At 44.8% G+C, this 13,778-nt stretch overlaps 1 protein-coding gene across 1 annotated transcript in view; it reads right to left on the reverse strand.

Moving 5' to 3' along the window:
* The window catches only part of LOC128828746 (ceramide synthase 2-like), a 60,687-nt gene that overhangs the window by 9,435 nt on the left and 37,474 nt on the right, over positions 1-13,778 (reverse strand). The window contains exons 6-8 of the mRNA XM_054013669.1: positions 11,747-11,839; positions 8,247-8,375; positions 6,142-6,248 (exon numbers count right to left, since the gene is read on the reverse strand). Of these exons, the coding sequence (XP_053869644.1) occupies positions 6,142-6,248; positions 8,247-8,375; positions 11,747-11,839 (329 nt within the window). The remainder of the gene's footprint in view (positions 1-6,141; positions 6,249-8,246; positions 8,376-11,746; positions 11,840-13,778) is intronic.

The raw sequence follows: 13,778 nt of genomic DNA on the forward strand, positions 1-13,778 counted from the left end.
TAGGACATAGGTGCTGAAACACCTTAGTGTTAGGTACCCAGTGGCACCATCAGCCCCAAGCCGGGCACCCAGGCTCCCTGTACAAGGTACGAGGAGAGTTAGGCACCTAAGAAAAGGGGACATAGAAGTCAGCAAGCTGAATGGGGATCTACCTAAATTAGCCAGGAGGAAATCCCAGAGAGGGGTGTGACCTAAATCCCACCCGTAAAGGTAGTTAGGTGCCTAACTCTAGGCTGGAGGGAGGAGCTTTGCTTGAGGCCCACAATCATGAACCTTCTCCTGGAATTAGGCACCTAAACCAAGTCAGTTCTCTCTCCCCCCAAAAGCCACAAAAAGAGAGAGACTGTTACCCCTACTCCCCCTTGTAGCCAACAGCCCAGTGATTAGGGCACTCATCTGGGATATGGGAGATCTGTTTTCAAACATCTGCTCTGCCTTATTTGTAGCAGGGACTGTAATTTGGGTCTCCCATCTCCTGAACACCAGGCTATTGCGGTTTCAGGTATGGTTCTGTATCAATCTCTCCTGTTGAAGTTGTTCCACTTTGAATAGATAGATAGAGCAGGGACTAGACCTTGGGACTCCAACATGTCAGTAATAATGGAGAAAGTCAGAAGTGTTCAATAAATATTTCTGCTCTGTATTTGGGGGGAAAATGGTGTAGTCATGTCATACGATGATGGTGAAAACTTTCAATTTCAGCAGTAACACAGGAAGATATTAAACAACAGCTACTAAACTTAGACATTTTTTAGTTGGATAACTTCTATCCAAGAATTTTATAAGAGCTGGCTGAGGAGCTTATTGGACCATTAATGTTGATTTTCAGTAAGTTTTGGAATACTGGAGAAGTTCCAGAGACTGGAAGAAACCTAATGTTGTGCCAAAATTTAACGAGAGTAAATGGGATGACCTGGGTAATGATAAGCCTATCAGACAGACATCAATCCTGGGCAAGATGATGGAGAGGCTTATATAGGACTCATTAATAAAAAATTAAAGGAATGTAATACAACTAATGTCAATCAGCATTGGTTTATGGAGAATAGATACTGTCAGACTAACTTGATATAATTTTTATGAGATTACAAGTTTGGTTGATAGTGTTGATGTAAGGTATCTGAGTTGGCATCATATGATATTTGATTAAGAAACTAGAATGATACAAAATTAACATAGCACACATTAAATGGACTACAAACTGGCTCACTGACATAGTTACACTTTTAGCTAAGTGAGGAATCATTATCAACTGGGTTATTTCTAGTGGGGTCATGCAGTGATTGGTTTTTGGCCCTGGGCTGTTTAACACTTTCCTCAATAGCCTGTAATAAAACATAAAATCACTGATAAAGTTTGTGGATGACACAAAAACTGGGGGAAGTGGTAAATAAAGAAGAGACCAGATCACTGATTCAGTGTGATCAGGATCACTTGGGAAGCTGGACACAAACAAACAATGTACATTTTAATACAGCCAAATGTAAGTTATACAGCTGGGAACAAAGACTGTTGGCCACAGTTACCAGGTGGGGGAATTCCATCCTAAGAAGCAGTGACTCTGAAAAGGATTTTGGAATCATGGTTAAGGCTGAGAAAAATCAGATTTTTTTGTTTAAATTCACGCCAGTGTCCCGAGTGAATGCTGGATTTTCATGGGATATGCACAGCCATTGAGTCCCTGGTGTATTGCTGCATTTTTTCCCCCCCCAATAGCAGGAAGGCAGAGTGGGCTTCTCCCTTCCCACCTCCATGCTGAGGCGGTTCCTGTCATGGGGGTTAGCAGGCTGGTTCCCTTGTGGACAGGGTGGGGAGGTGGTAGGCCGATCCTGTCCTGGGGAGTAGCAGTATGGGTCACTACATGGTGCTGGCTGGCTGGCTCAGCTCGGCTTGGGGCGGGACTTGACTCATGTTCAGCTCCGGCCCAGCCAGCTGCTGCTTCCTGTCCAGTCACAGCTGTAAACAGGGGATTTTGCATGGGAGTTGGGAAAGGGCGGGGGGGTGGGGGGGAGAGGGGAGAAATGTGTGGTGTCGGTGTTTGGGTTTTTTTGTTTTGCTTTTCTTTTTCCTTGACAGGACTTTAGGTGGGAAGACTGACAGACACCGAGGCAGAAATGGTAGTGACCCAAGCAATGGAAGAGACAATTAAGAGGACCAGAAGTGGAAGCTACAGGATGTACATGATCCTGGAGCAGGTCCCTGAAAAAAAGAGCTTTGTTTGTATGAAGTGCTGCCTGATAGAGCTGATGGAACAGAAGATCTGAAGTTTGGAGATGCAGGTGGTTACTATGGTTGAGTTTCGTAGGGGATTCAGGCAGATGATGAGGGATGGCAAGACGAGACTGAAGGGAAATGTCAAGACTTGCAGATGCAGGCTGGACTGGAGAACTGTGACGGGAGATGGCTGGGTGAGGAAAGGGGCCAGTGGTAGCCCATCACTACAAGAACCAGGCAGAGGAAAAGACTGACTAGTGAAGGAGAAACAGAGCTCAGGAGCAGGTTTGCTGAGTTGGAGAATGAAGAAGGGGCACAGGAGGCACTAACAGAAGGTCGGAGGGCCAGGAGGAAGAGAAGAGCGGCTAGCCCTACAAGAAGAGGGGAAGACTCAATGGAGATAGCCAGAGTTTGGAGCCCTAGGAGGACAGAGGATGACTCACAGAAGATTGGAAATGAGAACAAAAGACAAGAGGACTTGCAGCCTGAAAGAAAACAGGAGGAAGGCTGGAGAATTGCACCATCACCAGGAAGAGGCAGGTCTATGTGACTGGGGACTCCCTACTAAGAAAAACTGGCAGGTGTGTCACCAGAGCTGATCCAGAGAATAGAGGGGTGTGCTGTCTGCCAGGAGTGAAGATACAGGATGTGGACCTGAGACGGAAGAGGATCCTAATGGGAGCAGAAAAGAATTAACTGATTTGTTCCCATGTGAAGGACAATGACAGCTAGATTCTCACTGGAACACATCCAGGGAGACTATGCCAGGCTGGGGAAGATGCTTAAGGAAATGGAGGCTCAGGTGATCTTCAGTGGGATTCTACCTGTCCCTGGAGGAGGAGAACAAAGGCAAGACAAGATTATGGTAATCAATAGATGGCTCAGGCATAAGGAGGGCTTTGGGATGTTTGACCACTGGAAGGCATTCATGAACAAACGACTTCTCATGGGATGGACTTCACCTGAATAGGGAGGGAAATAGACTTCTGGGATGGAGGTTGGCACAACTGATTAAAAGAGCTTTAAACTAGGAACTTGGAAGAGATGCTCATGTAATCTTCACGTCTGATTTTAACATTGAGAGGGAGGAAGATCAAGTAAGAGAGGATACGGCAAAGGAGAAAGGAACAGCAATGGGTAGGAGAATGGACATCAAGAGGAAAGGTTGTGCTGATACCAATGACACTAACAGTCAGGTGGGTGATACAAGGTGATTCTGAAGAATGACTGTACCCAAATGGGTGAGGAATGTGAGCGAAGTCAAGCAGCAACAACTAAGATGTCTGTACCCCAGTGCAAGGAGCTTGGGTAACAAAATAGAGGAATTAGAAATACTGGTGCAGGAAGTGAAACCAGATATTAGAGGGGTAATAGAAACATGGTGGAATAGTAGTCATGGCTGTAGCACAGGTACTGAAGGGTATGTGCGGTTCAGAAAAAAACAGAATAAAGGTAAAGATGGTGGAGAAGCTCTGTATATTAATGACGAGATAGACTGTAAAAAAATAGAAATGATGGAATGGATAAAACAGTCTGTTTGGGCCAAAATCACTTTGGGGAAGAAAGCTACTAGAGGTTCCCCTGGGCTATGCTTGGGGTGTGCTACAGACCCCCAGGATCTGATCTGGATCTGGACAGAGACCTCTTTAATGTTTTTAATGAAATAAATACTACTGGGAATTGTGTGATTATGGGAGACTTTAATTTCCCAAATATAGATTGGAGGACAAGTGCTATTAATAATGGTACGACCCAGATATCTCTGGATGTGATAACTGACAGATTTCTTCACCAAATAGTCACTGAATCAACAAGAAGAGATGCCATTTTAGATTTGGTTTTGGTGAGTAGTAAGGACCTCACAGAAGAACTGGGGGCAGCCTTGGTTCAAGTGATCATCAGCTAATTCCGTTTAAACTAAATAGAAGGATAAACAAAAATTGGACTGGATAGAAGAACTCAAGGATCTGAATGTGGAGGAGGCTTGGAATTACTTTAAGTCAAAGTTGCAGAAGCTAGCTGAAGCCTGCATCCCAAGCAAGCAGAAAAAATTCATAGGGAAGGGTTGCAGACCAAACTGGATGAACAAGCATTTTAATCACCTGTTTAAGAGAAAGCAGAAAACCTACAAGGAATGGAAGATGGGATGATCAGCAAGGAAAGATACCACTTGGAAGTCAGAAAGCATAGGGGAAAAGTGAGAACTGCCATAAGCCAAGCAGAGTTGGACCTTGCAAAGGAGATTAAAACCAACAGTAAAATGTTCTATACTCAAATAAAATGAAAACAAGGAAAGAAGAAGTGGGACTGCTAATCACTGAGGATGGTAGAGATTAGAGCTAATCTAGGCATGGCCCAATGCCTAAACAAAGGGATGTTAATAGTGGAGTTCCTCGGGGATCGGCCTTGGAACCAATCTTATTTAACATGTTCATTTTTGTGCCGAGGACATTAAGTGGGAATGTGCGAATAAAATTAGCAGGTGACACAAAGTTGGGGGGTATTGTCAATGCGGCGGAGGACCAGAATATCATACAAGAAGATCTGAATGATCTTGTAAACTGGAGTAATAGAAATGTAATAGCACAAAATGCAAGGTCATGCACTTAGGGACTAACAGCAAGGGGGTTTGCTATAAGCTGGGGATGTATCAGTTGGAAGTGACAGAGGAGAAAGACCTGGGTCTATTGGCTGATTACAGGATGACTCTGAACCCCCAATGTGAAGTGGCCATGAAAAAGGCTAATGAAGTCCTAGGATGCATCAGGCAAAGTATTTCCAGTAGAGACAGGGAAGTGTTGGTACCATTATACAAGGCACTGGTGAGACCTCATCTGGAATATGGTGTGCAGTTCTGGTCTCCCATGTTTAAGGAAGATTAATTTGAACTGGAACAGGTGCAGAGAAGGGATACTAGGATGATCAGAAGAATGGAAAACCTACCTTATCAGAGTATCAGAGGGGTAGCCGTGTTAGTCTGAATCTGTAAAAAGCAGAGGGTCCTGTGGCACCTTTAAGACTAACAGAAGTTTTGGGAGCATAAGCTTTTGTGGGTAAGAACGGGTTCTTACCCACAAAAGCTTATGCTCCCAATACTTCTGTTAGTCTTAAAGGTGCCACAGGACCCTCTGTTGCTTTTTACCTTATCAGAGGAGACTCAAAGAGCTTGGCTTGTTCAGCCTAACCAAACAAAGGAAAGGAAAGGGGGTAGGCAAGTGAGCAGGCAGGGATAGCTCAGTGGTTTGAGCATTGGCCTGCTAAATTCAGGGTTAGGAGTTCAATCCTTGAGGGGGCCATTTAGGGAACTGGGGTAAAAAAAATCTGTCTAGGGATTCATAGATTCTAGGACTAGAAAGGACCTTGAGGACGTCATTGAGTCCAGTCCCCTGCCCGCATGGCAGGGCCAAATACTGTCTAGACCATCCCTGATAGACATTTATCTAACCTACTCTTAAATATCTCCAGAGATGGAGATTCCACAACCTCCCTAGGCAATTTATTCCAGTGTTTCACCACCCTGATAGTTAGGAACTTTTTCCTAATGTCCAACCTAGACCTCCCTTGCTGCAGTTTAAGCCCATTGCTTCTTGTTCTATCCTTAGAGGCTAAGGTGAACAAGTTTTCTCCCTCTTCCAGGATTGGTCCTGCTTTGAGCAGGGGGTTGGACTAGATGACCTCCTGAGGTCCCTTCCAACCCTGATATTTTATGTGTTTATTTATCAAAGGGAAAATAAATCAATCATTTTTAAAATTATCCCAGATTCAACAGGGTCAGGACCCAGTGGGATCAACCTTGCCCCCCAAGGAGCTTTGAACTACTCGATGGGAGCTGGGCAAGCCAGGCAAGTCCCTGGTGACTCTGGAATACTCCATGGGAGGCGCATTTGAAGAAAACCTGAAGAAACCTGCAGTAAAGCCAAGGCTCACCTGCATGGGAAAACGATGAGCCGAGTAACAAGGAAAACGGACGAGAAAGTTAAGAAGAGAAGGTGGCTTGCGCGTCTCCAGTTCAAGTAATGAAGCAACTTGGTTAGCTGGGGAGAGAAGAAACAAGCCATTATTGTCAGCCAGTGTGTGACAGCACCGTGAACACCCACACAGCGCAGTGAGGCACAGTGTGACATTCAGCCCTCAATCTCAGAGGCCAAAGATGGGTCATAGGAATTTAACTCCCCTTTCAAACCTGCAGGCAGCACATCCTGGACAAGGTGGAGATCCTAAGTAAGTGCAGGAAATTACATTTCCTGAGAGAGGTGGAACTCTTTACATACTATGCCCTGAATTTTATTTAATAAAGTACTTTCAGGTGTTTTCCAGAGAGTTTTTCCTGCTCCAGGGACAATGTTTATCTAGGTCTTTTCAGGAGCGAGAAACTGACTTTCACCCGTCTGACCTGCTTGTGTCTTCATTTACCCCAGGGCAAAATGAGTGTACAATGCTCTGAGATCAGAATGGCAGCATTTTGCCCACACTTTGCACAGGTATCACTGGTGACACAAGGTGCCAGGCACAGAGAATCAGACCCAATAATAGTAATTCCTTCTAAAGCTGATACTTGTCTAGAAAAAGCACCAAATCATGAATCACCAAACGAGCTGGAGAAGTAGTAATATGTATCCATAAATTTTTACTTGATAAAAAACACAGACTTTACACATTTATAACCTATAAGGCAGATGACAGCCTGGTCATTTTAATTCTAATGCTTGTAAGAGAGAACATGCCCAGGTTTGTAAACTGTGTAAGTGTCTAAACTACAGTGAGTCTGCTGTATGTTTGCTTGGGATTGGACTACATGTTCACCCAGCTAACTAGAAACAAGTTTCAAACTCTTGGTGATTGCTAGGTATTCTGAGACTTTGAACTGCATCCATGCAGTGTGCGTAAACCCACTCTTTGTGAAGAGGGACTCAAGCCAGCATGCACAGTAAAACAGAAGGAAACATTCCTAAGGCTGCACATAACCAAATTTCCCACTGGCCACTGATTTTGGGCATCCAGCTTGTGACACCTGAGTCTGATTTTCAGAGGTAATGAAGCCCTCAGCCCCACGTGAAATCAATGGGAGCTGCAGGGGCTCAGCAACTCTGAAACTGAGGGGTTTAAAGCTAGGCACCCAAAAACCGGGGCATGCAGAGTCAGTGGTGACTTTGGAAAATTTGGGCCCAAGGATCTATATAATCTAATCAAATGTCACCAGAAGCTGTCACTCTTAAAAAGATAGTGACAGTAATTTGGAAGTTCTAGTAGAGATTCCATAGTGAAGATTGTGCTGAAGTTTACACTCAAAGCAGGACTAAAATCCCTCTATTTCACAATTTAATAAATAAAATAAAAATAAATACATTCAATTTCTAAATTTGACATAATTGCTCATCGGAGGACAGTTGAATCATCTAGGTTATTTCTTTGGTGAAATACTCTGACTTTTCCAGAATGAAAGCTGAGTTAGTTGGAAGTGGAGTCACTTGTGTTGCTAAGCACGTGTATAAGAGAGCAGGATCAGAACCTAACATTGTCCGACACAAGAGACTGAACTATTTCACCCAACACAAAATGCTGCTTAGAGTTCTTTTTAAAACTTCTCTTAGCATTTCCTTTTAGAGATAACAAAATAAAATGCAGGGGACTGGACTAGACGACCTCTTGAGGTCCCTTCCAGTCCTCCAATTCTATGAAAATAAACCAAGAAAATGGAGACAGCATGGAAGGGATATTGCAATGTATCATTACAGTGCAACAGGAGTATATGTTCTAAGAAAGGAAGCCCAAGTGCCATTGCCAGGGCTGGCTCCAGGCACCAGCCTAGCAAGCAGGTTGAAGGGGGGGCTGCACGTCCGTCCATTCGGCGGCGGGGCCGACACTCCCTCTCGGCGTGAAGAACCTGCCACCGAATTGCCGCCGTAGAATGAAGCGGCGCTAGAGCTGCCGCCGCTTGTGATCGCGGCTTTTTTTTTTCCTCCTGCTTGGGGAGTCAAAAATGCTAGAGCTGGCCCTGGCCACAGCTATTTTATAACCAGTGAATAACCTACCTCTAGGAGAGCAGTGGAAGAAACATGGAGCAACATCACCAAAGACCCAATCCGGAGGTAATTGGCACAGTATGAATAACTGATCAGGATGATGGTAGTTGCGTGGTGCACCATTTGTTCCTTAAAGTCCTGGAATAAGACGACAGATTGAGTTCCAGTTTTGTGACAAACTGCAGGTACCAGCACAAGGGATACTGCTGCCTTTCCAGTGTTTAGAAACTGTCTCTAGATAATCTAAACTCTCTAGATATACTGGGATCTCACCTGGCTTCCCAGACATGACATGAGTTAGATGCAGAAAAATGACTGAGAATATGGGCATGGCTACACTTGCAGCTGTAGAGTGCTTTGAGTTAAACCAGCCCTTGGAGACTGCAGCAGGGAAAGCACTGTCAGCTGCAAGTGCACTGGCATGGCCACATTTGCAGTAGCATTGGGAGCAGTGAATTATGGGAAGGTATCCCACAGAGCACCTCTTCCCATTATAGTGCTGTGGCTTGTAGGAAGGGGACACAGGAGGCGCGGGGCATTCTGGGTCCTGTTCCAATGTCCCATGATGCATCGCTTTGCATCCCAGTAAAACCTGTGCTTCTGTTCACATTTGGCGCCATCTTTCAATGTTTTTTGTATTGCGTGCTCGGTCTTCCCTTTCTGTTTGCGGGAATGGATCCCGAACTGTTGAGGAATATGCTGATGGGTCTCGCCAGCATGTCATGAATTGCAGTCGAGTTACTACTTAAGCTACAAACTGACATTGAGGAGTCCGATGATGTTGACTCGCAGAACACATACAACACAAGATTGCTTGTGGCATTCACAGACATGCTCACCACAGTGGAACGCCACTTTTGGGCTTGGAAACAAGCACTGAGTGGTGGGATCACATCATGCAAGTCTGGGATGATGAGCAGCAGCTGCAGAATTTTTGCATGAGAAAAGCCACTTTCATGGGACTGTGTGGGGAGCTCGCCCTCACCCTGCGGCACAAGGACATGCGATTGAGAGCTGCCCTGACGGTGGAGAAGTGGGTGGCTATTGCAATCTGAAAGCTGGCAACTCCAGACAGCTACCAATTGGTCATTTACCAGTTTGGAATGGGAAAGTTTACCATTGGAATTGTTTTGGTACAAGTGTGCAGGGCCATTAATCGCATCCTGCTCAGAAGAACTGTGGGCAACGTGTGTGACATTGTGGCTGGCTTTGCACAAATGGGTTTCCCTAACTGCGGAGGGGCTATAGATGGGACGCATATTCCAATTCTGGCACCAGCCCATCTAGTCTTCGAGTATGTTAATCGGAAGGGGTATTTCTCTATGGTTCTCCAGTCACTTGTGGATCACCATGGGCATTTCATGGACATTAACGCAGGTTGGTCTGGAAAGATGCATGACGCACGCATCTTTTGGAACACAGGCCTGTTCAGGAAGCTACAAGCAGGGACTTTCTTCCCAAACCAGAAGATCACCATAGGGGAAGTCAAAATGCCCATTGTGATCCTTGGAGACCCTGCTTACCCTTTAATGCTGTGGCTCATGAAACCCTACACAGGGAGCCTTGACAGCTGCAAGGAGCAGTTCATCAGGCTGAGTCGGTGCAGAATGACTGTGGAGTGTGCTTTTGGCCATTTAAAGGACTGCTGGCGCTGTCTGTATGGGAAGCTGGACCTGGCCAATGACAACATCCCCACGGTTATAGCGGCGTGCTGTACTCTACATCACATTTGTAGAGGGAAGGGTGAAAGCTTCACTCAGGCATGGAACTCAGAGGTTCAACACCTGGAGGCTGAATTTGAACAGCCAGAGAGCAGGGCTAAGGGGCTCAGCCGCTCTGTACTTTGGTGCCAGTGATCCGCATTCTGCTGGCGGAGCCTCCTTTCACTCTCCTGCCACTCCTGCACTTTTTGATTTTCATTCATTGATTTGTATGCGTTATGCAAGTCGACACTGTTGGACTCCTCACTGTCAGTTTGTAGCTTAAGGAGTAACTTGACTGCAATTTGTGACGTGCTGGCAAGACCCATCAGCATATTCCTCAGCAGTTTGGGATCCATTCCTGCAGACAGAAAGGGAAGACAGAGCACGCAGTACAAAAAATGTTGAAAGATGGCGCCAAATGTGGACGGAAGCACAGGGATTGCTGGGCTGCAAAGCAATGCATCACGGGGCATTGGAACAGGACCCAGAATGCCCCATGCCTCCTGTGTCCCCTTCCCATAAGCTACAGCGCCAGAATGGGAAGAGGTGCTCTGTGGGATAGCTGCCCATAATGCACCACTCCCAATGCCACTGCAAGTGCCGCAAATGTGGCCACACGCCACTGTGCTTGCAGCTGACCATGTGAACACACGGCAGCGCTTTCCCTGCTGCGGCCTCCGAGGGCTGGTTTAACTCACAGCGCTCTACATCTGCAAATGTAGCCATGTCCTTAGGTGAAACCAGTGCAATTTTCCTGTGTAGACAAACCCTTAATTCATTTTAAATCAGGCTTATTTTGATTTAACTTAAATGGATTAGTCCTGGTCTAAACACAAAATTGTGTCAGTTCACCTAAAGGTGTGATTTTAAACCAATGTAGTTAACCTGAGGCCACTTTACTTGTGAACACTCTTAAAGCTATTTAAACCTGAATTATATCAATTTAGCTTGTGCCTGTAAATTACAGGTGCAATGTAAACCCATATATGCCAGGTTTAAAGTGATATAAGTGGATGCAGAGGGGTAAGTACTGGTCTAACTAAATTGTTTTGAAACTGATTTAAGTTAAACTGCTGCAACTTCTGAATGTAGGCCAACCTTTAGGAACAGGTTTAAGTGAAACGGAAATAAGAGTGTCTACACAGGGGTTTGCACTGGCTTAACTAAATTGGTACAAATCTATGTGTAGATTTCTCTAGCTGAAGTGCCCTGTGGAGTGCGGCTGTCTTGGAGGCCATGAATTGATATGCTCTCAAATAAATTTGTTAGCCTTTAAGGGTCTTTAAGCCACAAGTACTCCTCATTCTTTTTGCTGATACAGACTAACACGGCTACCACTCTGAAACCTGTCTCTTTGAGTTAGCTCAGTCCCACAGAATTATATATCTTGACATTAAATTAAAAACTTCTCTGCTGAAATGGATAGATTTACCCTCCTGTCAACACTGAGTGGGGAAAATTAACCCTCTAAGGAAAGGGATAATTTCTGTCTGCATCTATCTATTGATCCATACTGAACTTACCACACTAGAATCTAAGCATCTCCCAAACTGGCCTTTGAAGGGAGGGTCTATAGGATGCAGAGCGTTTAAAACAGATTGGGGTGAATCTCCCCACAGGCTGAAGTGTGGGTCACTGACAGACTGATGAGGCAGATAGACAGTTGTGAGCGTGCAGAGCTGAAAGAAGTGGGAGGGTGCTGGATAGGTCCCTGACTTTGTTACTTTGGATCGGACCCCAGATAACCTCTGGCTGGCCAGTTATATCTCACACATCGCTGTCTAGAATCTGAGTACTTCCTCTCACCTTTCTTTTCACATCAAAGGCCATGGTGAAAGTCAGTGCCAAGGCAAAGGTGAGTTCCATCATGTAGTACCAGTACATAGAGCGCTGTAGTGGCTGCAACAGCAAAACAAAGAGGCTTAGTTAATGCATAAGCCATGGGGAAGGGCAGATAGTAAACGTATTCAGCTCTGGTTCTCTTTGCAGCGGTGTCTGAAACGATTTACTTGGGCATAGGGAATTCAGTAAGCAGCTATAGCAGTGATTAAAGAGTGAATCAGTAGAGCTGTGTGGGAAATTATCTATTTGTTCTGTGAAAAATTTTGAGATTTTAAATCCCCCCCCCCATCTGTATTGAGATGAACCCGACCTCTTTAGATGGAAAAAATATATTTGAGAGGGAGACACATACCCCCAGCCACAACCCCAGAAGAGCCAACTGCCCAGCAGGGCTCTTCCTTGGAACATGGACGACCCAGATTCAAGTCCCTCCTCTGCTAGATTTAGACCAGGGACTTGAACTAGGGCCTTTTCCACCCCAGCTGAGTGCCCTCACTACTGGCCTCTCATTGTAATCAGAAACTCTAGGATGCACAACATTTTGTTTTTGCCAAATTGGAATTTTCTGTTTTGTTAAATGTTTTGTTGAAAAATTCCCAACCAGCTCTATGGATCAGAGACTAGTGGTCCAGGGTTTGGCACTGGGATCACTGAGGTCCCAACAGTTGTTTGTTTCAGTACCTACAAGGTGATATGCTACAGCTATTTATTATACTACATGAACCCCCTCCTGCCCCTCATGCATTAATATGGTGTTAAAGTTCACAGTCAACACTTGAGATTTATTATAGTGCCTTGATTCAGGGGTCTGTCCCCAGGGAACAGCTTGGTTAAGATAAGGAATAGGGCTAGGTTAAGAAGATTCAACAAATTGGTGTAAGAAACAATACAACTGAGGGAACAAAAGAGTAATAGTAATAAGGTTATACAATGACATGGTTCAGTAAGGGGTGCAGTTTATTTCTACCAAATCAGTAGGTTGTTTTAAACTTGTTTCTATTCTTTTAAAACACTGCCCAGTTCTGTATATTACACTAAAAAAAAAAAAACAACCCTCTATTTAAAGGGTTGCAAAGTCAAGCACTCAAAAGTCAGGAAGTGCCAGGATTAAGACTGCCTTTGCAAACTTTCTTCAGCTCCTTTGTATGTATGGATTAAGATAGTCTTTAATTACACGATCACATGCGATTTTTGCCCCAGGAACCCTTTTCAGCACTTCTATAAGTCTAAATAGATAAATAATTTTGCTTTAGATTTAAACTGTTGATATTCAATAATAATATTTAGCATCTGCCTACCAGGTTGCCTCTGCAGATCTCAAAGCATTTTTACAAAGATGTTTATCTGAAGAATATCACTTTAAAGACAGGAAAATTGAGGAGCAGGGAATAGGCACTTGCACCGTGTCACACAGCATGTCTGTAGTAGCTGAAGTCACAGAAAAAGCCCAGGTCTCCTGACTCCTAGTCTCACAGTAGTTCTCCAGCCATGGGGATATGCTGCCTAGAGCTGACTGAGAAAGGAAGGGGATGCAGAACTGACATTTCCATCCAATGAGGCCCTGTTGGGACAGATCATAGCATTCCCAGGTTCCATTGCACTTGAATACCCAAGGGCAAAAACTAGTTGTCTCTCAGTAACCATGGTTTCATTAACGACATTGGAAACCACAGCATACATGTTTTAACCCTTATAGATGGGGTATATAGATTTTGCCCAGTACTGAGAGATTAACAGGTTAAATTCATCTCACTGAATAAGCCAGAGAAGGCACCTGTATCAAGGGAGTGATGCAAGTTAAGCTGTGGGTGCTTCCTCATCAAGAGGACCAAAGCAGATTGGTTTGGGGAAGCCTGTGTCAGGCTCGGGGAAGATGTTAGGCCGAGTGTGCTGAGATGTCCCTAAATCAGACTGGAGAAGCCTGTATCCCCAGCACATCCTCCAGCAGCTGGGAGAGGGCACTGTTTGCCTTCCCATGCTCTAAGAAATCTTTGTG

Source organism: Malaclemys terrapin, chromosome 24, assembly GCF_027887155.1.
Source record: "Malaclemys terrapin pileata isolate rMalTer1 chromosome 24, rMalTer1.hap1, whole genome shotgun sequence".
Taxonomy (NCBI): Eukaryota; Metazoa; Chordata; order Testudines; family Emydidae; genus Malaclemys; species Malaclemys terrapin.